Consider the following 19706-nt stretch of genomic DNA (forward strand, 5'->3'; position numbering starts at 1 on the left):
ATGGCGCGCCCGTCGGTCATCGTAGAACCAAAGGCGGAACCATGGCTGGTTCCTGCCCGCGCTACGCTGATAGGCTGCAGGCCCTGTCAGTCAACACGGCGGGGGCCGCGACAGTCCTTCCGATTGGTCAGCTCGGCCGTCGCTCGGCGATGACGCCACGCGCACGCGCCGTTCTCGTTGGCTCCGCCGCCGTCTCAGCGGCCGTTGCCGAGCGGGCGGAAACGGAAGTGGCTGGTGCGGCCGCGGCGGGAGGGATGAAACCGGCTCCGGGGCGGCAACGGCTCTTGGCGGCGCTGGTGCTGCTGCTCCTGCCGCTGCCGCTGCGCGGCGCAGGAGTGCGGAGCGGCGCAGGAGTGCGGAGCGGCGCAGGAGTGCGGAGCGGCGCAGATGTGCGGAGCGGCGCAGGTGTGCGGAGCGGCGGCGGCACCGGGCGGGGCGGCGGCACCGGGCGGGGCGAGGGCGTCACGTATCACATGGCGGTGCGAAGGGAGGGGGGGCTGGGACCGGGAGCAAGAGGCTCCAGCCTGGGGTCGTTGCCTCCCGCGACGTTCCCGCGGCGGCAGAGGGCCGACCCCGGCCGGGAGCGGGACAGCTGGCGGCGGCACTGACCCAGCCGGGCCCGGGCAGCGGCCCGAGGGGGCTCCGGTGGCCCCTCCGGGGGTCGGGGAGCCGGGGCTCGCACAGGGGGAGCTGCCCGGTGCAGCCGAGGGCTTTTCCTCCCGCCCCACGCATCTCCGGTCCGAGCGCAGCCCCCCGCCCCGGCCAGCCCTTCCCGGGAAGCCGCCGGGTGTTTCCTTTGCATCCCCGGGCGAGGGGCCGCGGCTCGGGGCTCGGTGCCCACCCGCCGGTCTAGGGGGAGCACACGGCACCGCCGGGGCACGGCACGGCACGGCACGGTGGCCGTGGGCAGCTGCGGCCCGGTGCTGCGGCGCAGGGTGCTGGGGACCGGGCTTCCAGCGTGTTGCCGGGCGGACCTGCCGGAGCGGCCGGGCCCGCCGTGGGATGCGGGAGCCGTACGGGAATTCCCTGAGATGGAGCCGGCTCTAGAACGAGGGGTGACGCTGGAAAGGGAGCAGGGGGGGAGCTGGTGCTGCCGCGACAGCGCCAGGAGCAGCGTTAGCCAGGAAAGAACAAGGCAGAGGAAGGGCTTGTGTCTGGAGCACGCCTAACTGGGGGGCTCCGGGATGGGAAAGTGGACCCGTGTGTTGTGGTGGGTGAAGTGGGTGGGAGCAGGGGCCTCTCATTCCGTCTGCGTTACGGAATCCCTTTGCTCTGTGTCGCGCAGATGCCGAGGAGTTGGTCATCCCGCTCCGCGAGGGCCAAACTTACCGTCATGCAGCTCCTCACCACTTCTGCTACACCAACACGCGTGTCCCGCAATGGCACGACATATGGACGAGGACACAGGTGAGAGGAGAAGGCAGGTCCTCTCCAGTCCCTGTCCCGGAGACCCAGTCATCTCCAGGTCCTGGTCCCGGGGGCTGGGCTGAGCCCCTCCGGCGGCTGCGGCCATGCCCCCGTTTGCTCCCCTCCCCTGCACAGATCCGGATCAACAGCAGCCGGATGATCCAAGTCACTCAGGTGGACAGCGAGGAGAAGCTGAAGCAATTCAACATGTGGAACGTTGTTTTCTCCTTCCTGAAGGAGAAGCTGAATGACACTAGCATCGACGTGGATCTCTACAGCAACAAAACCTGCCTGAAAGTCGAGCTGCTGGAGGCTGGCACCACGTACTGCGTCACCCTCTTTCGACGTACGTCTCCTCCGTGGCGGGGGCTCCTGGGGTGGGAGGTGGTTCTGGCTGCACCAGCACTGTCGGGGGGCAGCAAGAATGTGGCCGAGGGAGCTCGTGGTCTGCGCGCAAACTCCTTCCTGGGGAAGGAAAATGGGCTTGCAAAGGGAAGCGTGTCTTTGTCTGTGGGATGTAAGGGGGGAATTCAGGTCTCTTGTCGGAGGTTTCCCTGGGATGCTGCCCCTTCCCTGTCCTTGTGACTATGTGGCAGGCTGGAGCTCAACCCGGAGAGCCCCGTGCCAGCGTTCATCTCAACCTGGACTCGCTCTCTTCCCAGGCTTTGACCCTAAGCTATTCCTGGTTTTCTTCCTGGGCCTGTTCTTGTTCTTCTGCGGGGACGTGCTGAGCAGGTAAGTCGCCTCCTTTCCCCTGTGAGCTGGGGACGAGGAGGGTTGGGTGGGCTGTGCCTGGTTGGCTCTGCGGGCTCTCAGGGGGTTGCTCCCAGCAGGTGTGTTTGTGCACAGGCATCCGTGAGCTGTAAAACACCTTGTAAACGCGTGTGATCTTTGCAGGAGCCAACTCTTCTACTACTCGGCCGGGATTAGTTTCGGCTTGCTGACCTCGCTGCTTATCCTTGTCTATGTGATGTCCAAGGTCATGCCCAAGGTGAGTGTCAGGCTGTCTCGGAGCGAGAGACCTCGCAGCCGTAGCCCTTTCTACACCTGTACAGTTATTCTGGTGAGAGTGCTGGGCTACATGGCCCTGGGGTACCGGGTTGCGGGTCTGGCTTTGCGTGGAGCAAAATGCAGGAGGTAGCCGTGGCTGCCTGCTGCCTCTCTTTGAGTGTCCCATCTCCTCTCCTAGAAAAGCCATATTTACTTGCTGCTGGCAGGAGGCTGGTCCTTTTCCCTGTATCTTCTTCAGCTGATCTTCAAGAACCTACAGGAGATCTGCAAGTCCTACTGGCAGTACCTCCTAGGTAGGTGTGAGCCCTTCAGACTCACCAGTTCACCAGTCTGTGTGTCTCCTACTGGCGCTGCAACGTGCTGGTGGAAAATGCTGAGGCTTTCTGCCCCCCTCGTTGCTGCAGACACTGCCCTTGTGCTCCTGAGAGAGGTGGGCTCCAGCGTGGCAGATGCTGCTCAGCCAGCTCCTGTCAGCCAGGCTGAGCCCACTAGTCTGTGTCCGCTCTCCTGCAGGCTACCTGCTGCTCGTGGGCTTCGTGAGCTTCAGCGTGTGCTACAGGTACGGCCCGCTGGAGAACGAGCGCAGCATCAACCTCCTCTCCTGGGCCCTGCAGTTCCTGGGCCTGTTGCTGATGTACACGGGCATCCAGATCTATCCCATCGCCTTGGCCTTGGTGATCATCGCCATCTGCACCAAGAACCTGGACTACCCCATGCAGTGGGCCTTTGCTGCCTACAGGTGAGGACTGCAAGCACCCCGGCTTGCTCCTGATTTCCAGCCGTTGTCGGGCCTGGATGAGCTGCTAGATGGAGTCTGTGGTGCAGAACCAGGGCGTTTTTGCTGGGGTTTGGGCCTGGGGGGATATACCCGGGGGGAGTGGTGTCCCTCTTTCCCTGGGGTTGGTGCAGGGGAGTGCCCTGCTGCTCCTTGTGGCTGGGAACCTCGCTCCTGAGGCCGGAGGGACGTGCTTCGCTCCTCCCGCTGCCAGCTCTGACCCAGCTGCCCGCGGTGCTGGGCCTGCGCCAAGCTCCTGCCCCGGCTGGGTGGGCAGTAACTGGTGCCACTCCGCTGGCAGGAGACTGCAGAGTGCCAGGCTGGGGCCGAGCCCCCCTCGCCTGCTGACGGAGGAGGAGTACCGGGTGCAGGGGGAGGTGGAGACACGCAGGGCCCTCGAGGAGCTTCGAAGCTACTGCAGGAGCCCAGATTTTTCTGCCTGGACTGCAGTCTCCCGCATCCAGTCTCCCAAGAGGTAATGTCCCCTGGCAGCGCGCTCAGGGTGGCCGGCCTGCATCTCTGCGCTTCTGAAAGCCGGGGGTCGCTCCGTGCTGTCGCATCGGGCTTTAGAGTTAGGGAAGTGGAGGCACAGAAGCTCCGTGGTGCGCGGAAGCAGGGTGTGCCACGGGGGAAGGACAGAGAACACCCAGTCCTGGCGCTGAAACGCTTCACCCCAGCTCCCTGTGTGCCAGGGCCTCACCGGAGGCTGCCGGGCACGTGTGTGCACAACCGGCTTCTTTGTGGCTTCTTCCCAGGTTTGCTGACTTTGTGGGGGGCGCCTGTCACATCACCCCCAAAGAGGTCTGTGCCCACGAGCAGGAGTACGGCCTGAGCAGCATGTTCTTTGAGGACCAGCTCTTCGAGGAGGATGATGACAACTCCTTTGATGGGAGCGACGTCAGTTACTCCTTGACCCACAACCACCTGGATGCTGATTGAGGTCAGCTGCCACAGGCCCAGGGAGGCGAGGGGCAGAACCGCTGCTGCTTCCCCGCTGCCCTGACACCTGCAGAGCACAAAGCCCCGTTTTCTGGGGAGAGCTGGCGCGTCTGCCTGCCAGCACCCCCGATCTCGCCCCGAGCTGGCTGCAGCAGAGCTTGGTGGGAGGACAAGGGGGGGTTGACACCCTCATCTTCCCCAGGCAGCTCCTGCCAGGCTAAGGCACGAAAGCTTTTGTCAGCACAGCCCTGAGTGGTGCAGAGGAGATGCAGGGAGTCGGGCTGGGCTGGGGACCGCAGGGCAGGTGAGGACTGGGCTGCTGACAAGATGTGGGATGCTGGTCCTCTCTTGAAGGTGGACTGGAGCCACCTTGGCTTTTGGCGTGGGTGCTTGTGAATTGTGTAGTGCACGAATTGTGGGGGCAAGGACCTCCTCTGCAGGCCTGGGTGCTGACCTGGCTGCTGGAAGCAGCCTGCCTTGTCCCTCAGCACGGCTACTGTGGCCAGCAGATGGGAGCCCCTCTTCCCCACCCGCTGCCTCTGGGCTGCGGGGCACCCCAGTTCTGCCAGTAGCGTCTCTGCCTGCCGAGGTGGGGACGGAGCGAAAGGTCTGTCTTGCATGCAGATGCCTGCAAGGGTGACGTGCACAAGAGGAACTTTGGACCTGCGTGCTCAGCATCTGCCCGCTGCCAGGCTGCCGCGGGGAGGGAGCAGGCAGCAGACGACCTGCTCCTCTTCCTCCTGCTGTTACCAAAGATGCCAAAGGGCACAGCTGGTTGGACTGTGCCTTTGCCTTGGATACCAAAAACCCCAGCACATCCCTCGTGGTGGGGCTGGGGCTCAGCTGGCCCTGCCGCGTGTGTGTCATAGAGCTCGGGAGAAGGCAGCTTGGAAGTCCGTTCGGTGCCCCGCGCGCTCGCCCCGCTCCCCCCGGCTGCTGTGTCCTGGCAGAGGCTGTGCCCAGCCTCCCTCTTCCCCTGCTTCTGCCTACCGGGTGCTCCCTGGGCTGAGGATGAGTGTGGATGTGCTCCTTCCTCCCCGCTTCGCTGGCACCTCCCAGTCCCCTTGGAGTTGCTACACTCTGCCTCTACCCTGCTGTTACATGGGGATGCACCGCGCTCCCTTCCCCGCTGGTTCGGGCAGGGGAGGGGGGGGGGGTCCCTGCCAGCGTTCCCACTCCCTCCCCCACAGGTCCTGGGCCTTGCCAAAGCGCGGAGGGGGAGGGGATGCCCCGATCTATGCAACTTTCCAAGCAATAAAGCTGCCCTCGGGCAGCCTCGCTGTCCCGGGGGCCGGGGTCCCTGCGGCCAGCCCCCACCTCGCCCGTGCCCCTGCCAGAGCTTTTGCCGTTGGTTTGTTTCTGTTCCAGGTTTACTGCCCTGCTCTTGCTGTGCTTCCCTGCCTGCTCTGGTGTGAGCAGCCTCTGCTACTGCATCCCCTCTGCATGTTTCAATGATTGATTATATTTTTTAATAAAGATGTATTTTGTAGGTAATGAGTCTCATTTGTCCAGCCCCTAGGGCTCCATCCTGGGCTCTCTCACCTGCCCGTGGGAGCTCTTGCTCTGCCAAGGATGCTGCTGGTGCCGGGGGGGTGGGGTGGGTGGGCACAGAATGGGTCCCTGGGTGCTGGGCTCCCTGTGGCAGCCCCGGAGCAAAGGCAGGACCATGGCCACGGATCTCTGGCCCTGGTGTCTTCTTCCCTCGGCGCTCCCAGCTCCGCTGGGCCCTGCACGTCACCCCGCTTTCCCGCAGCCCTGGGAGGAAGCTCGCGTTGTTTGCTCGGCTGCAAGTGAATTTCTCTGCTTGTTCCTGCTCCCAGCTGCTGGGCTGGGCAGGGGAGTGCGGCGGCGGCGGTGGTGGTGCAGCTGGGCTGGGACCCTGGGCTGGGCACGGGCTGGGGGCTGCCGGAGCCTGAGGCTGCTTCCCAGCTGGCTGGCTGCTTCGTGCCTCAGTTTCCCCGTCCGCGATGGGCGCGGTGCCCTGAGGGAGGGCCCTCCAGCCCCCCGCCCCCGCGTGGGCTGCACCGGGCCAGTGCTGGGTGCTGGGCTGGGCTGAGCACCGCCGGCTCCCAGGCAGCCCCAGTTGAAGCCACTCCAGGAACCGCTGCTGTGCGACTGGGAGGTGAGTTGTGGACCCCCCTGCTCCCAGCCTGAAGCACCTGAGCACCCCTGCACCCTGGGGCTGGCCGGGGGCACCCTGGCACCACAGGGAAGACTGGGGTGAGCCCTGGGCTGCCCTGGAGCCCTGCGGGGGGGCTCTTGCTCTGGCTCCCACTCATGGGTGCACACCCTGGGGTCCTACACCCAGCAGGACGGGGGTCTTGGGGCCAGTGCCCTGTGCAGAGGGAGGCTCTGCCACCTTCTCCAGTGGCTGCAGCTCCTGATGGAGCCATCTCCATCGCCCCGCTCACCCCATCCTTCCCCACCTCCTCTCTCGTGAACTTTCCCCGGGCTCCGATAAGCGGGGCTGGGTTTACAGCCCTGTGCCCGGGGTTGTAAAGCGAGGGTGAAGGTCACCCCGGGGAACAAGGCTGGAACGTAAAGGACAGGTGAAGGACAGGTTGAACGTGGGGGGGGGGGAAAGCAGCATGGTCCCTCGTGGGAGCCCTCGGGTGCTGCAGGGCTGTCGGGGGGTCTGGGCTCCCCCAGCCCTCTCAGCCTGCCCGTTCCCCGCTCCAGCTTCCCCCTGCCAGGAAGGAGGGAGGAAGCGGAGGCTGAATTCATCCCTGCCCCAAGAACAGGATCCAGGTGTCCATGTTTCCTGGCCGGGCCCCCGCTTCCCTCGCAGCGGTGGGCAGGAGCTCGGCATCCTGCCCCACTCCCACCCGAGCCCCCATCCCCACCACGGGGTCCTGGGAGCCCCGGGAAGGAGCCCTCTGTGCCGCTGCGGGCGTGCGGCTGCCTTGTCCCCTGCCACCGGGGTCTGCACCCAGGCAGGGTGCCTGGGGGAGCTGGGCACGGCAGGCTCAGGGAGCAGCTGGCCAAGGGCCGCATCCTGCCCTGCCCAGTGCCAGGCTCAGCCGGTGCTTCAAGCCTTGCTGCGCACCTCAGTGGGTCTGTGCCCCTGGGGGCTGGGGCACCCTGCTCCATGCTGGGGCCCTTCGGAGCTTCTAAGGGTGGGGGGCAGGGGCTGCTGAGGACTGGGGGGTGTTTTGAGGAAGGGGCTGTGTGTCAGTGGCTGCAGCCCCCTCTCTGCTCTGCCCCAGCTGCCCCGGAGCCACCCAGCCATGGAAGCCACCACCTCGCTGCTGGACGCGGCGGCAGTCGGGGACCTGGTGCTGCTGGACCCGCTGACGGAGGGGTCACTGCTCCACACGCTGCAGGAACGCTTCCACCGCAGCGACATCTACGTGGGCACCGGGGCAGGGGGCTGGGGGGGAGGGCAGGGGGGCTGGGTGGAGCAGGATATGGGGTCTGGGGGGTGGGAGTGGCAGGGAGTATGGGGGGGAGCAGGACATGGGGTCTGGGGAGTGATGGGAGGGCATGGGGTCTGGGGGGAGCAGGATATGGGGTTGGGGGGGAGCAGGACATGGGGTCAGGGGTCGGAGTGCATGGGGTCTGGGGGGACCCAGACGTGTGGGATCTGGGGGGGGGGACAGGAGGACATGGAATCTGGGGGGAGCAGGACATGGGGTCTGGGGGGGATGGGGGGGCATGGGGTCTAGGGGGAGCAGGATATGGGGTCTGGGGGGGAGCAGGACATGGGATGAGGAGGGCACGGGGTCTGAGGGGAGCAGGACATGGGGTCTGGGGGGAGCATGACAGAGGGTCTGGGGGGGGGATGGGAGAGCATGGGGTCTGGGGAGGAGCAGGATATGGGGTTGGGAGGGAGCAGGACATGGGGTCTTGGGGGGGGACTGGGGTGGGGCACAGGGTCTGGGGGGGGGACCAGTGGGGGCACAGGGTCTGGGGTGCAGAGCAGGACATGGGGTCCATGGGGACCAGTATACGGGCTCCGGAGTGGGGAGCACCGGGATCTGGGCTGGGTCTCCCCCGCCCCGCACCCACGCCGCCCCGCTCGCCCGCAGACGTACATTGGGAACGTGGTGATCTCGGTGAACCCGTACCGGCCCCTGCCCATCTACACCCCCGAGAAGGTGCAGGAGTACCACAACTGCAACTTCTTCGCTGTGAAGCCCCACATGTGAGCACGGGGACCCCGGCAGCCCCGCGGGGACCCTCGGTGCCCCCAGGTCCTGCCCAGGGCCTCAGCCATGGGCGACCCCGAAGCTTCAGGGTCTGGGGGATTCTGCTCAGGGCGGCTTACAGCCATAATGGGGGCTCTCGGTGTTTCCTGAAGCCCCCAGACTGCTCCAGCCCCCTTCTCACCCCCAGCTACGCCATTGCTGATGATGCCTACCGCTCGCTGCGGGACCGGGACAGGGACCAGTGCATCCTCATCACTGGCGAGAGCGGGGCTGGCAAGACAGGTAAGAGGCGGGGGTGCCGCCGGGGGCTCGCAGGGCTGTGAGGGGCTCGTGGGATGGGTGGGCACAGCCCCAGCACCCACGGCCCCAGCACCCACGGCCCCGGCACCCACGGCCCCGGCACCCACGGCCCCTCGCTTGCAGAGGCCAGCAAGCTGGTGATGTCCTACGTGGCGGCTGTGTGCAGCAAAGGCGCGGAGGTGGACAAGGTGAAGGAGCAGCTCCTGCAGTCCAACCCCGTGCTGGAGGGTAAGTGTCCCGCGCCCCACGTCCCACGCCCACCCCAGGGCTCGGCGCAGCCCCCGCACCACGCTGTAACCCGTCCTCCCGCCACAGCCTTTGGAAACGCCAAGACCGTCCGCAACGACAATTCCTCCCGATTCGTGAGTGACCGGGGGAACTGGGGCGGTGGAGCCACATCCCGTGGGGAGTGGGGCCGGACCCTGCCGGAGCCATGCAGACCCTGATGGGACTGGAGGCACCGCAGGAGATGGGGATGTGGACGTGGGGCGCAGAGCTGCTGCCCCTTCACTGTGCCCCCCTGCCCTGACCCCAGCCCCATCCCTCAGGGCAAGTACATGGACGTGGAGTTCGACTTCAAGGGGGAGCCCCTGGGAGGGGTCATTAGCAACTGTGAGTACCGATCGATCGACCGTGCAGGGGGTCCCACCTCGTGCGCCCTGTGATGCTGACCCCTGCTCACAGACCTGCTGGAGAAATCCCGCATCGTCCGGCACGTGAAGGGCGAGAGGAACTTCCACATCTTCTACCAGCTCCTGGCTGGGGGCTCAGTGCAGCTGCTCCGTAGGTCCAGGCTCCCCAGCACAGGGGGTTGGAGGGGGCTGGGGGGCTGGGGGGGGGCCATGGCTGAGCCACCTCCTCGCCCCTGCCAGAGCAGCTGAAGCTCCGCCAGGACTGCCGGCACTACGGCTACCTGAACCCGGAGAGCTCCAGCCTGCCCGGCATGGACGACGCAGCCAACTTCCACGCCGTACAGGTACTGGTGGCTGGGATGCTGCGAGACTCCCCCTTCCACCCCTCCAAACGGCCTGAGGCCAACCCTGTCACCCTGAGCTGCCTTCATCTGTCCCCAGGATGCCATGAGGGTCATCGGCTTCTCACCTGCCGAGGTGACGGCGCTGCTGGAGGTGACGGCCGTGGTGCTCAAGCTGGGCAACGTGCAGCTGAGCAGCAGCTACCAGGCCAGCGGGATGGAGGCTTGCAGCATCGCTGAGCCTCAGGGTAGGGCCAGGGGTGGGGACAGGCCTGGGGCAGGTTGGGGGTCCCCCCCTCAGCCCCCCCCGCTCAGTCCCGGCACTGCTGCCTCCCCACACAGAGCTGCAGGAGATCTGCAAGCTGATCGGGCTGGACCCCAGCGTGCTGGAGCGGGCGCTGTGCTCCCGCACAGTGAAGGCACGGGATGAGATGGTGCTCACCACCCTCAGTGTCCCCCAGGTGAGCGAGACCATCCCCTGATGTGGGGTCAATGTCCCCGAGGAGCCGGCACGAGCCCCTCTTCCCTCTCCCCAGGGCTACTACGGCCGGGATGCGCTGGCCAAGAACATCTACAGTCGCCTCTTTGACTGGCTGGTAAACCGCATCAACACCAGCATCCAGGTAAGTGCCCGGGATGACTGGCACCGGCCCCCCATCCTGGACAGGGCCCTGGACCCCCACCCCACATGGGGCCAGGACACAGCTCAGCACCCTGCTGTCTCCCCAGGTGAAGCCGGGCAAGCAGAGGAAGGTGATGGGCGTCCTGGACATCTACGGCTTCGAGATCTTCCAGGTGAGTGCAGGGCCCACCTGGAGCAATCCTGCTGCTGGGAGGTGGGGGGGGGGGGCTGGGAGAAGTGGGTGGGACATGGGGCAGGGCTGGGGGCTTGGGCATGACCTGCCATGCAAGACCTTTCTCTTACAGGACAACGGCTTCGAGCAGTTCATCATCAACTACTGCAATGAGAAGCTGCAGCAGATCTTCATCCTGATGACCCTGAAGGAGGAGCAGGAGGAATATGTCCGAGAGGTACCCCCGTCCCGTGCCAGTCGGGCTGGATGTGGCCCCTCTGCCTGTGCTGGAGCACGGCCCCAAGGAGGGGGAAGTGCTGGAGACGGCTCTGCAGCACGTCCCTCCCTCCCCCCAGCTCCCTGCTGGGAGTAGGTTCAATAGCAGGAAGGTAGGGAGGGATTCGGGATCCTCGTCCCCATGGCCGGACGTCCGGTTCCTGCACCACATCAGCTGGGGGGTGTCCATGGGGCAGGGTCTGGGCAATCCATGTGCCGCATGTCAGGGAGTCTGGGTGTCTGACCCCCGTCTGCTCCCAGGGCATCCAGTGGACCCCAGTAGAGTTTTTCGACAACACCATCATCTGCAACTTGATCGAGAACGTGAGTTGGACCCAGTGCCAAGGTCCTGGGGTGGGGTCCCGGCTCCCCCCAGCGCAAGTTTGGGCTGAGCAGAGCCCAGAGCAGCCCCAGGTGGATGGAGCTGCTGCTCGGGGCCGGGGCTGGTTTGGGATGATGGTGTCCGTCGTGGTGCAGAGCAAGTGCGGGATCCTGGCCATGCTGGACGAGGAGTGCCTGCGGCCCGGCGTGGTCAACGAGGACACCTTCCTCACCAAACTGAACCAGCTCTTCACCACCCACAAGCACTATGAAAGCAGGGAGACCCAGAACGCCCGGCACGTCATGGACACCAGCCTGCCACCGCAGAGCTTCCGCATCCACCACTATGCCGGCAAGGTCTGCCAGCAGCCACGGGCGCCCTCAGCCCCGGCATCCCCAGGTCCTCTTCCCACCTTTGCTTGGGAGATGAGGAACTGGCCTGGGAACGGGCATGGAGATGCTGAACCACAGCCTGCTCGCTCCTCCCTCCCTGAGCACAGCCACTGCGCACCCCACCGAGCGCTGACCCTGCTCCCACACCCAGGTGACCTACAACGTGACGGGCTTCATCGAGAAGAACAATGACCTGCTCTTCCGCGACCTCTCACAGGCAATGTGGGCTGCCCGGCACGAGCTGCTGCGCTCCCTCTTCCCCGAGGGAGACCCCCAGAAAGTCTCCCTCAAGCTGCCCCCCACCGCAGGCTTCCAGTTCAAGTCCTCGGTGGCGATGCTGATGAAGAACCTCTACTCCAAGAACCCCAACTACATCAGGTACTGGCCCTGGAGGGAGCCCCAGCCCCGGCTCTAGCACCAGCAGGACCCCCCCCCAGCCCACCACTGCCCTCCCCAGGTGCATCAAGCCCAATGAGACCAAAGCAGCCATGCTCTTCACGCCGGAGCTGGTGCTGGCACAGATCCGGTACCTGGGGCTGATGGAGAACGTGCGGGTGCGGCGGGCAGGCTATGCCTTCCGCCAGCTCTACGGCCCCTTCCTGCAACGCTACAAGATGCTCAGCCCCCGCACCTGGCCCCGCTGGGCCCGCAGCGACAGGTACGAGGCCGAGCCAGGCTGTGGGTGCATCTGGTGGCCCCCCCGGGCCGGGGGCTGCGGGGCTCTGAGCTGCCTCGTCTCCCACCTGCGCAGGGAGGGGGCCGAGGTGCTGCTGGCGGAGCTGGCGTTCCCCCCTGAGGAGCTGGCGTATGGCCACACCAAGATCTTCATCCGCTCACCGCACACCGTGAGTCTGGGAATGGGGCAGTTGGGCTGCCGGGGGGGAAGCCCTACAGGTCCCTGAGCCTCACTGGTGGCCCCAAGCCTGTCCTGGGGGCTCCTGGGTGATGCTGCGGCTCCTGGCTGGGGGTTCCTGTCCCCGCTCGGTGCCCCAGCACTCGCCCTGGCTGTCCCCAGCTCTTCGACCTGGAGAGGCGGCGCCAGGAGCGCGTGTCCCAGCTTGCCACCCTCATCCAGAAGACGTTTCGGGGCTGGCGGTGCCGGACTCAGTACCAGCTGATGCGCAAGAGCCAGATCATCATCTCCGCCTGGTTCCGGGGCCACAGGGTAAGGAATGGGGGTCCTGGCCATGCTTCCCCTGCCCACTCCTCACCCCCTGAGCAGGGTCCCCTGGCTCTCCTGAGCCCCCTGGCTTACCCCACCTCTCCCCACTGCAGCAAAAGAACAAGTACAAGCAGATGAAGCGATCGATACTGATCATCCAGGCATACACACGGGGCTGGAAGGTGAGGGCTGGGCACCCCGAGGCCACTGGCTGCGGCCAGCAGGTCTCCAAGCGCGGGCAGCACGGGCAGCACAGGCAGCGTGGGCAGTGGGGTGGGGGGTGTGGGGCAAGGAGGGGCCAGGGACTCAATGTGCCCCATGTTGGGACCAGAATCATCTCCCCTCCCCATCTTCCATCCTTCTCTCCTGCCTTGCTCCCTCTCGCTCCGTATCTGTGTGGGTCTCCCCCTGCCTCGGGCTCCCTGGGCTTTCGCCTCCCGCAGTCTCGCTGGCTCCTCCGGGAGCTGAAGTGCCAGCGCCACCGTCACGCAGCCGCTGCCACCATCGCCGCTTACTGGAGAGGGTACCAGGTAACGGGGCCAGCCCCACCGCGGGGCTGCGTGCCCTGCCCGCTGCCTCTGTCCTGCTGTCCACACCGCTGTGTCCGGGACTGTCTGTCTGTCTGCCCACCCTGCCTCCTGCCCACCCTCTTGGGCCGGAGCAGCTGTCCTCTCCGCTGGGGTCAAATGGGGACAGGGGAAGGGACACCCGTGTCCCATGGGGGCTGGTGGCAGGAGGCCCTGTGTCCCCGCCGCTGATGGCCGTCTCCGGCAGGTCCGCAGGGCGTACCGGCGATATTTCCGCTCCGAGGCCAGCGCCCGCCTGGCCAACTTCATCTACCGGCGGCTGGTGAGCAGGGCCGGGGGGAGAGGGGGCACAGCACCTCCCCACCCCCACCCCTGGGGCTGGACCGGGGACCTCCCTGACCCCCTACCACGTTGCCGCCACCAGGTGCAGAAGTTCCTGGTGGGGCTGGGGAAGAACCTCCCGCCGCTGTCGGTGATGGAGCGGACCTGGCCCCCCGCACCATACAAGTTCTTGGCCAACGCCAACCAGGAGCTGCGGAGCATCTTCTACCACTGGAAGGTGGGAGCAGGTGGGGGATGGGAAGGCTGGGGGGGCTCCGGTTGGGACCTTGAGTGCCTCCGCAGTGGTTGTCTTCGGTGACACCAAATTGCTCCGTCTCTCGGCAGTGCAAGAAGTACCGGGAGCAGCTGACGCCGCAGCGCAGGGCCCTGCTGCAAGCCAAGCTCTGCGCCAGCGAGCTCTTCAAGGACAAGAAGACGCTCTACTCTAAAAGGTGCCAGGGCTGGGGGCTGCGGGGGGTTGGGGGGGCTGCACAGGGCAGCACAGGCTGACAGCCCCCACCCCCAGCCTGCAGCAGCCCTTCCAGGGCGAGTACCTGGGGCTGACGCAGAACCCCAAGTACCAGAAGCTTCACGCCATGACCAAGGACAAGCTGGTGATGGCCGACACCGTGAGGAAGGTGAACAGAGCCAGCGGCAAGGTGAGCCCCCTCCCCGTCCCCACGGCGGTGGGAGGGCGTGCGGGGCTGCGCTGACACCCCCCCCCCACAGACAGTCCCACGCCTGCTGCTGCTCACCACCGAGCACCTGGTCCTGGCCGACCCCAAGGCCGCCCAGCCCAAGACCGTGCTCAGCCTGAGCGACATCCGCAGCGTCTCCGTCACCCGCTTCTCTGACGGCCTCCTGGCCCTGCACGTCAAGGAGGTACCGGGGGGGTCCCTGGGGGGGTCAGGGGGTCTCTGGCAGGACTGACCCCCCACCCCATCTCTCCGCAGACCTCCACGGGGGGGCCCAAGGGCGACTTCTTGCTCATCAGCAACCACCTCATTGAGCTCATCACCCGCCTGCACCAGACCCTGATGGACACCACGGCCCAGGGCCTGGGCCTGCACATCACTGACCAGTATGGGCGGGGCAGGGCGGGGCTGCCAAGGGCGGGGCTGGCAGGGCGGGGTCATGGGGTGGGGCACCAACCAGAGGGCCCCGATTGGCTGCAGCAGGCAGCCCCTGAGAGGTGGGTGTAACGAAGGCAGCTCATTGGGCAGGAGGTGGGGTGGGGCTGGGCGTGTCCCCACTCCACCCCTCCATCCTGCCCACCCCCCCCAGGTTCTCCACCCGGTTTCAGAAGGGTGACGTGGCCATCACCGTGGTGGAGTCAGCCAAGGCGGACAGCAACGGCCCCGTCTGCAAGAAGCGGGGCAGCAACAAGATGGTGGTCCTGGTCCACTGAGGACACCCCTGTCCCCCACCAGGACCCCCACCCACACACTAGCACCCCCACCCACCCGCCTTGTGTCATCCCCCTGCCCCACTGGGTCCTTGCACCACCCAGGAATTGCTGCAAAACCATTAAACAGATGCTCTGGTGTCCGTCCCTGGGCGCTGCTGCAGTGGGTGCCCCCCATTACAGGTGGGGGAGGGGCACCCAGTTGTGCCGGAGCCCCGGGACACGGTGCCAGGGGGATGGAGCAGGACAGGGGCAGAGCCCAGCCCCGAGGGTACAGACAACCCTCCCCCCCCCCCCCCCGGACCCCCTGCCTTTTCCGCTGCCTGATTGCGGCTGGCTTGGCTCGGCTCGGCTTGGCGGTGATTGGAAAGGCCCCAAATTGCGGCCACTTTTCCCATTAAGTGGGAAAGCAGCTCGCGCTGCTGCAGAGGCAATTTCTGGGCGGCCGCAGGTGGCTGGCACGTGAGGTCGGCAGCACCCGCCCGCCTGCGCTGGCCGTCCCCATCTCCCCCTGCCCAGGGTCCCCCACCCTGCTGCAGGACCCGCCGGGCAGGGTGCTCCCTGCTGCGCACCCCCTCGCCGCGCTGGCACCGCGGTTCCTGGGCTGGCGCTGCGGCTGCATTTGGGGACCAGGGATGGGAGGGGGGACGACAGAGATGAGCCGCCGCTCAGCCCCAGTGCCACCGCTGCAGCCCAGCTCCTGCAGGACCTCCACCACCAGGTCCCACCAGTCCTGCAGCCCCCAGGAGCCAGGGTCTCCATGCAGCTCCTGTGGCAGCCCCCCCCTCCCCGCCCCGCTTGCTGCCTTTTCTCTCCTCATCGCTCATCAAGCTCTCGGAGAGGTTTTTCTTTTATCCTGTCCCCACATGTCACCCGCGTTACCTTCAGGAGCTGACATCTCCCCGTCACGTCAGCATCAGCACCAGCTCCCAGGTGGGCCCTGCAGCATCGACGTGGCTTGTCGTGCACGGGGGGCATGTGTGGGCACGCGTGCCAGGGCACTTGGGCAGCGACTGCACGTGGGGCGGGCACGTGTGTGCGTGCGGGGGCACTTGACGGCAGGGATGTACCCCAGCTGCGAGGGCTCCCCCCGCTTCCCGCCGTGGGCTGTGTCACATCCCAGCCCAGGGACCTTCCCGCCTGTCTGCGGCGAGGGGCGAAAGCCATAAACAAACCCGCCGCAGCCCAGGGCACCGCGGCTCTTCGCGGCTGCATCGCACTTGGCACCACAAAAGGTAGGTGTTATTAATTAATTAGGCCGTCTCTGGCCAGGCTCCGATTTAATTAACGTCCCCAGCACTGCAGATGCTGCCCTGCCCCGGGCTGCGCTGCCACGTGAGCCGCCGCTGCCAGGCCGCCTTCCCGGGGGTCCGCCGCAGCCCCCGGTGCAGCCACCTGTTGCTCAGGCTGAATTTGGCGGCTCTCACTTGTGTTCCCCCCACGGATCCCTCCGCTGCCGCCCCGACTTTTCCTCCCCATCTTTCCCCTCTGCACACCCCAGACCCCTGGCCGGGCGCGGGGGCCGTGGGGATGGCTGGGGATGGGGGTCAGGATGCAGGACAACCACAGCTCCCTGGAGGCCGGGTTGGGCTGGTGCTGGGGGCTGGTGCTGGCCCTGTCTGGGTGACAGGAGGGGCTGGGGACAGGCAGCCCCCTGTGGGGCCAGATGTGGGGCTGCCACAGCCTGTCAGAGCCAGGAGTGCTCCCTGTGGGCAGCACAGGACCAGGCAGGCTGGGACCCCTGGAACGGGACCTGGGGAGATGGGCAGGGTGCGTGGCACAGAGTATGCATGTGTGTGAGCACACGTGTGTGCGCAGGCGAGTTGTATGCATGATCATCTGCACGCATGTGTATCGTGTCCATGTGGTGGGAGCTCGACTGACCCCCGCTGCGGCGTGAGACCTCCCAAAACCCCACTGTGGAGCGACAGACACAACTGCTCCCACCACGCGTGTGCCAATGACTGCGTCGTGCTGGGGTGTGCATGTCCCCCCACGCCTGCAGCGCAAGGAGGGGCTGGGGGCTGCATGGGCACCGCGCCTGTGTGCTGGCCCCCTACCACGGGGTGCGGTGGGACGCTGGTGTGCCTGCATGGGCACGCTTGTGTCGTGGTGTGACTCTGCGTGTGTAAGCGGTGCCTGTCGGTGACATGGTGCCTGCGTGGGCGTGAAGCTGCAGGGTGAGGGTACCACTCCCCCCCCCCAGCCCCCATTGGCGGCTCTCCTCTCACCCACCCACGCCGTGCCATGGGCAGAGCCCCTTATTTAACATCGCACGGCAGCCAGCACCCCGGTACTTTGCCTCCTGGCTGAACCCGCGCCGGGAGAGCCATTGGCACAGCCTGCTGCCGCTGCCCACCTTGCCTCGCCGCTGCCCACCTCGCCTCGCCGCTGCCCACCTTGCCTCGCCGCTGCCCACCTCGCCTCGCCGCTGCCCACCTTGCCTCGCCGCTGCCCACCTCGCCTCGCCACATCTCCTGCTCCACAGCTGCCGGCAGTGAGGGTCACACTGCCCCCAGCCCCACGCCAGCCGACACCTGAGGGCTCAGCAGGTCTGTGCCTCTGCGGTACGCGGCCCTGGGGGCTTCCCGGGGTTCCTGGGGGGCTGCTGCACCCCATCCCTACCGAGCTCGGCCGGGAGAAAGCAGAAAGGAGAGGGGGGAGTTGGTGGAGGTGCTGGGGAGGGCACGGGCCGGGGGGAGAGATGGGGTGAAGATGCTGTTTGAATTTGGGGAGGGCTTCGGGTGGGCTCAGGAAGCAGGTCTGGGTCTGGGATGTGGCTGTCAGCGTGTGCGTGGCAGTGCGTGCGTGTGCCAGGGGACACGCGTGTGCTGGGCTGAGCCTGAGCCCATGTTTGCGATCCCTGTGTGCCTGCAGCGTGTGCGTGCCCAGCACCGCGGGCATGGCTGGTGGCACCACAGGCATGGCTGGTGGCACGGGACCCCCGGGGCCGCAGCAGAGCCGTGTCCCCCCGCGACTCTGCCATGCACCCTGGTAACGTGTCCCCCCAAGGTGCTGGCAGGGTGCTACCAGCCACAGCTCGCCGGGAGGGGGGGAAGCGGATTTACCACCACCCCCCTCCCCACCACCCCGGGGAAGCGATGTGGTCCCTCCGGCCGCAGATAACGGGTGGGGGTCCCACCACCCTCAGCCCCCCCTCTCCCGTGTCGCTGCTTTCCCTCCCCAGCGCTTGGCCCGGTCCCGGGCTCGTCCCACGGCTGACCGCCGCCCCCCGCCCCCCGCCCCCCCGAGGATGAGGAGCCGCCCGGTGCTGGCAGCGCTGCTGGTCCTGGCGTTGTCGCTCGCCCTCGCCCGCCGCCCCCCCGCCCCCGCGCCGGGGTCCGCGCAGGTAAGACCGTCGGTGGGAGGGAGCGACGGGCGGATCCCGCCCCCCCCCCGGCCCCCTGCTCACCCGCTTCGCTTCCCGCAGGGGATGCCCGTCCCGGAGCCGGTGCCCTGGGGAGCCCGCGGCAGCCCCGGGGCCGCCTACGCCGCCCTGCTGCAGCTGCTGCGGGAGGAGGACGCCGGTGAGCGCCGGGGGGGTTGCGGGGGGGCTGCGGGGGGGCTGGGGGGGGGGCCGGAGGTGGGGGTGGTCCAGCCGGTGCCGTCCGGCCCGGCCCCCGCCCCGCCGGCGTCGCTCACCGGCCTCGGTCTCTTCCAGGTCCCCCCACGGCTCCGCAGAAGCGTAAGTGCCGGTGCCGGGTGCTGGTGCCGGGTGCTGGTGCCGGTACCGGTACCGGTGCCTGTTGCCTGTGCCTGTGCTGGGTCCCGGTGCCGGTGCCGGTGCCTGTGCTGGGTCCCGGTGCCGGTCCCGGTGCCGGTGCCTGTGCTGGGTCCCGGTGCCGGTCCCGGTGCTGAGTCCGGTGCTAGGTCCTGGTGCCGGTGCCGGTCCCCGCGCCGCTGACAGCGGGTCTCTCCGCAGGGGACATGCACGACTTCTTCGTGGGGCTCATGGGGAAGCGGGCGGCAGAGCCCGGGCGGCCGGCGGGGCGGGGGAGCGGCGGCCCGTCCCCCCGGTGCTCCTCGGGCCCCCCCGCGGCCGGCGGGACCCCGCTGCGGGCGGCCTGAGCCGCGGGGCTGGACGGGACGCGCCTCGCGGCCCCCACCCACGGGGGACCGGCGTGGGCCGTGCTCTGGGCCGCCGAGGCGAGGCACCGGCTGGGGGGGGGGGCGTGGGGCGGCCCGGGCGCGCCGGCACCCACCGACCCGTCGTGGGACACACCGGGGCCGGAGCCGCGCTTGGAGCTGGTCCGACCCACGCGCGCGTGTCCTTGCACCCGCGGCCGTGCCCGCCCGTGCACACCCGCCCTTGCACACGCACCCGTGCACACCCGCCCTTGCACACCCGCCCGTGCGCACCGTGTGTATCCCCCCTGTATACACCCACCCGCGCCTGTGCGGGACACGCGCCCCACCCGTCTCTGTGTCTTGGCTGCGCCACGCTCGGACCCACCCGGGACAGCCCACGGGGGTGGGGGGGGTGGGGGGGTCCGCGGGGGCGGGGGGACCGCGTGCTCGCGGGCTACAGCCACCCGCCCCTGCCCCAGCCACACGGCGCCGTGTCCCTGCCCGTGCCCCGTGTCCCGTGTCCCGTGTCCTGTTCCCCGTCCCCCCGACCGTTCCCCGTGTCCCTGTCCGTGCCTCGGCCATTCCCCGTCCCCCGTGTCCCGTCCCCCGTGTCCCGTGTCCCCTTCCCCATCCCCCCGACCGTTCCCCGTTCCCCGTGTCCCTGTCCGTGTCCCGTTCCTCGTCCCCCGTGTCCCCGCCCGTCCCCGTGCCCCGTGTCCCTTCCCGCGTCCCGTGTGTCGTGTCCCGTGTCCCGTTCCCCGTTCCCCGTGTCCCTGCCCGTGCCCCGTGTCCCTGCCCGTGTCCCGTGTCCCGTTCCCCGTTCCCCGTGTCCCGTGCCCCGTTCCCCGTGTCCCTGCCCGTGTCCCGTTCCCCGCGTCCCCGCCCG

The 19706-nt window shown here is 67.6% G+C and overlaps 3 protein-coding genes across 7 annotated transcripts; all 3 read left to right on the top strand.

Annotated features, from left to right (window-relative positions):
• The first annotated feature begins 127 nt into the window (after positions 1-127).
• Positions 128-5626, top strand: NEMP1 (nuclear envelope integral membrane protein 1). Of its 5 annotated transcripts, none has more exons than XM_040618657.1 (10): positions 128-405; positions 1286-1407; positions 1543-1753; positions 2070-2142; positions 2305-2398; positions 2597-2711; positions 2932-3157; positions 3495-3668; positions 3949-4133; positions 4757-5626. In XM_040618657.1, the coding sequence occupies exons 1-9, from the start codon at positions 150-152 to the stop codon at positions 4130-4132; spliced, it is 1455 nt and encodes a 484-aa protein (XP_040474591.1). In that variant the 5' UTR covers positions 128-149; the 3' UTR covers position 4133; positions 4757-5626. The 5 variants fall into 5 exon arrangements, with proteins under 5 accessions (XP_040474591.1, XP_040474596.1, XP_040474593.1 ...); XM_040618662.1 differs by having other exon boundaries at positions 1645-1753; XM_040618659.1 differs by having other exon boundaries at positions 128-369.
• A 1719-nt stretch (positions 5627-7345) lies between these two features.
• On the top strand, positions 7346-14798 carry MYO1A (myosin IA). The gene is made up of 28 exons (XM_040577864.1): positions 7346-7482; positions 8161-8276; positions 8468-8562; positions 8704-8808; positions 8896-8942; positions 9129-9192; positions 9265-9363; positions 9453-9556; positions 9654-9801; positions 9896-10014; positions 10090-10176; positions 10283-10348; positions 10481-10585; positions 10885-10947; positions 11101-11301; positions 11489-11715; positions 11795-11995; positions 12089-12182; positions 12353-12502; positions 12613-12681; positions 12943-13029; positions 13274-13348; positions 13451-13585; positions 13693-13799; positions 13874-14006; positions 14077-14229; positions 14301-14428; positions 14632-14798. The coding sequence occupies exons 1-28, from the start codon at positions 7360-7362 to the stop codon at positions 14753-14755; spliced, it is 3225 nt and encodes a 1074-aa protein (XP_040433798.1). The 5' UTR covers positions 7346-7359; the 3' UTR covers positions 14756-14798.
• A 3154-nt stretch (positions 14799-17952) lies between these two features.
• TAC3 (tachykinin precursor 3) lies at positions 17953-19138 on the top strand. Its single transcript, XM_040618937.1, has 4 exons — positions 17953-18101; positions 18183-18279; positions 18414-18437; positions 18675-19138. The coding sequence occupies exons 1-4, from the start codon at positions 18006-18008 to the stop codon at positions 18818-18820; spliced, it is 363 nt and encodes a 120-aa protein (XP_040474871.1). The 5' UTR covers positions 17953-18005; the 3' UTR covers positions 18821-19138.
• Positions 19139-19706: the final 568 nt, after the last annotated feature.

The sequence above is a fragment of the Falco naumanni genome, chromosome 20, assembly GCF_017639655.2.
Source record: "Falco naumanni isolate bFalNau1 chromosome 20, bFalNau1.pat, whole genome shotgun sequence".
In the NCBI taxonomy this organism is placed as follows: Eukaryota; Metazoa; Chordata; class Aves; order Falconiformes; family Falconidae; genus Falco; species Falco naumanni.

Excerpts from the sequence above, each read along its gene's own strand:
- MYO1A (XM_040577864.1), top strand. The coding sequence starts at position 7,360 with ATGGAAGCCACCACCTCGCTGCTGGACGCGGCGGCAGTCGGGGACCTG. Across the intron at positions 9,364-9,452 it reads GGGCTCAGTGCAGCTGCTCC|AGCAGCTGAAGCTCCGCCAG; the intron begins GTAGGTCCAGGC and ends CGCCCCTGCCAG. Across the intron at positions 13,030-13,273 it reads CTTACTGGAGAGGGTACCAG|GTCCGCAGGGCGTACCGGCG; the intron begins GTAACGGGGCCA and ends CGTCTCCGGCAG.
- TAC3 (XM_040618937.1), top strand. The coding sequence starts at position 18,006 with ATGAGGAGCCGCCCGGTGCTGGCAGCGCTGCTGGTCCTGGCGTTGTCG. Across the intron at positions 18,102-18,182 it reads CCGCGCCGGGGTCCGCGCAG|GGGATGCCCGTCCCGGAGCC; the intron begins GTAAGACCGTCG and ends CGCTTCCCGCAG. Across the intron at positions 18,438-18,674 it reads CCCCACGGCTCCGCAGAAGC|GGGACATGCACGACTTCTTC; the intron begins GTAAGTGCCGGT and ends GTCTCTCCGCAG.
- NEMP1 (XM_040618658.1), top strand. The coding sequence starts at position 150 with ATGACGCCACGCGCACGCGCCGTTCTCGTTGGCTCCGCCGCCGTCTCA. Across the intron at positions 406-1,285 it reads AGATGTGCGGAGCGGCGCAG|ATGCCGAGGAGTTGGTCATC; the intron begins GTGTGCGGAGCG and ends TGTGTCGCGCAG. Across the intron at positions 2,143-2,304 it reads TGCGGGGACGTGCTGAGCAG|GAGCCAACTCTTCTACTACT; the intron begins GTAAGTCGCCTC and ends TGATCTTTGCAG.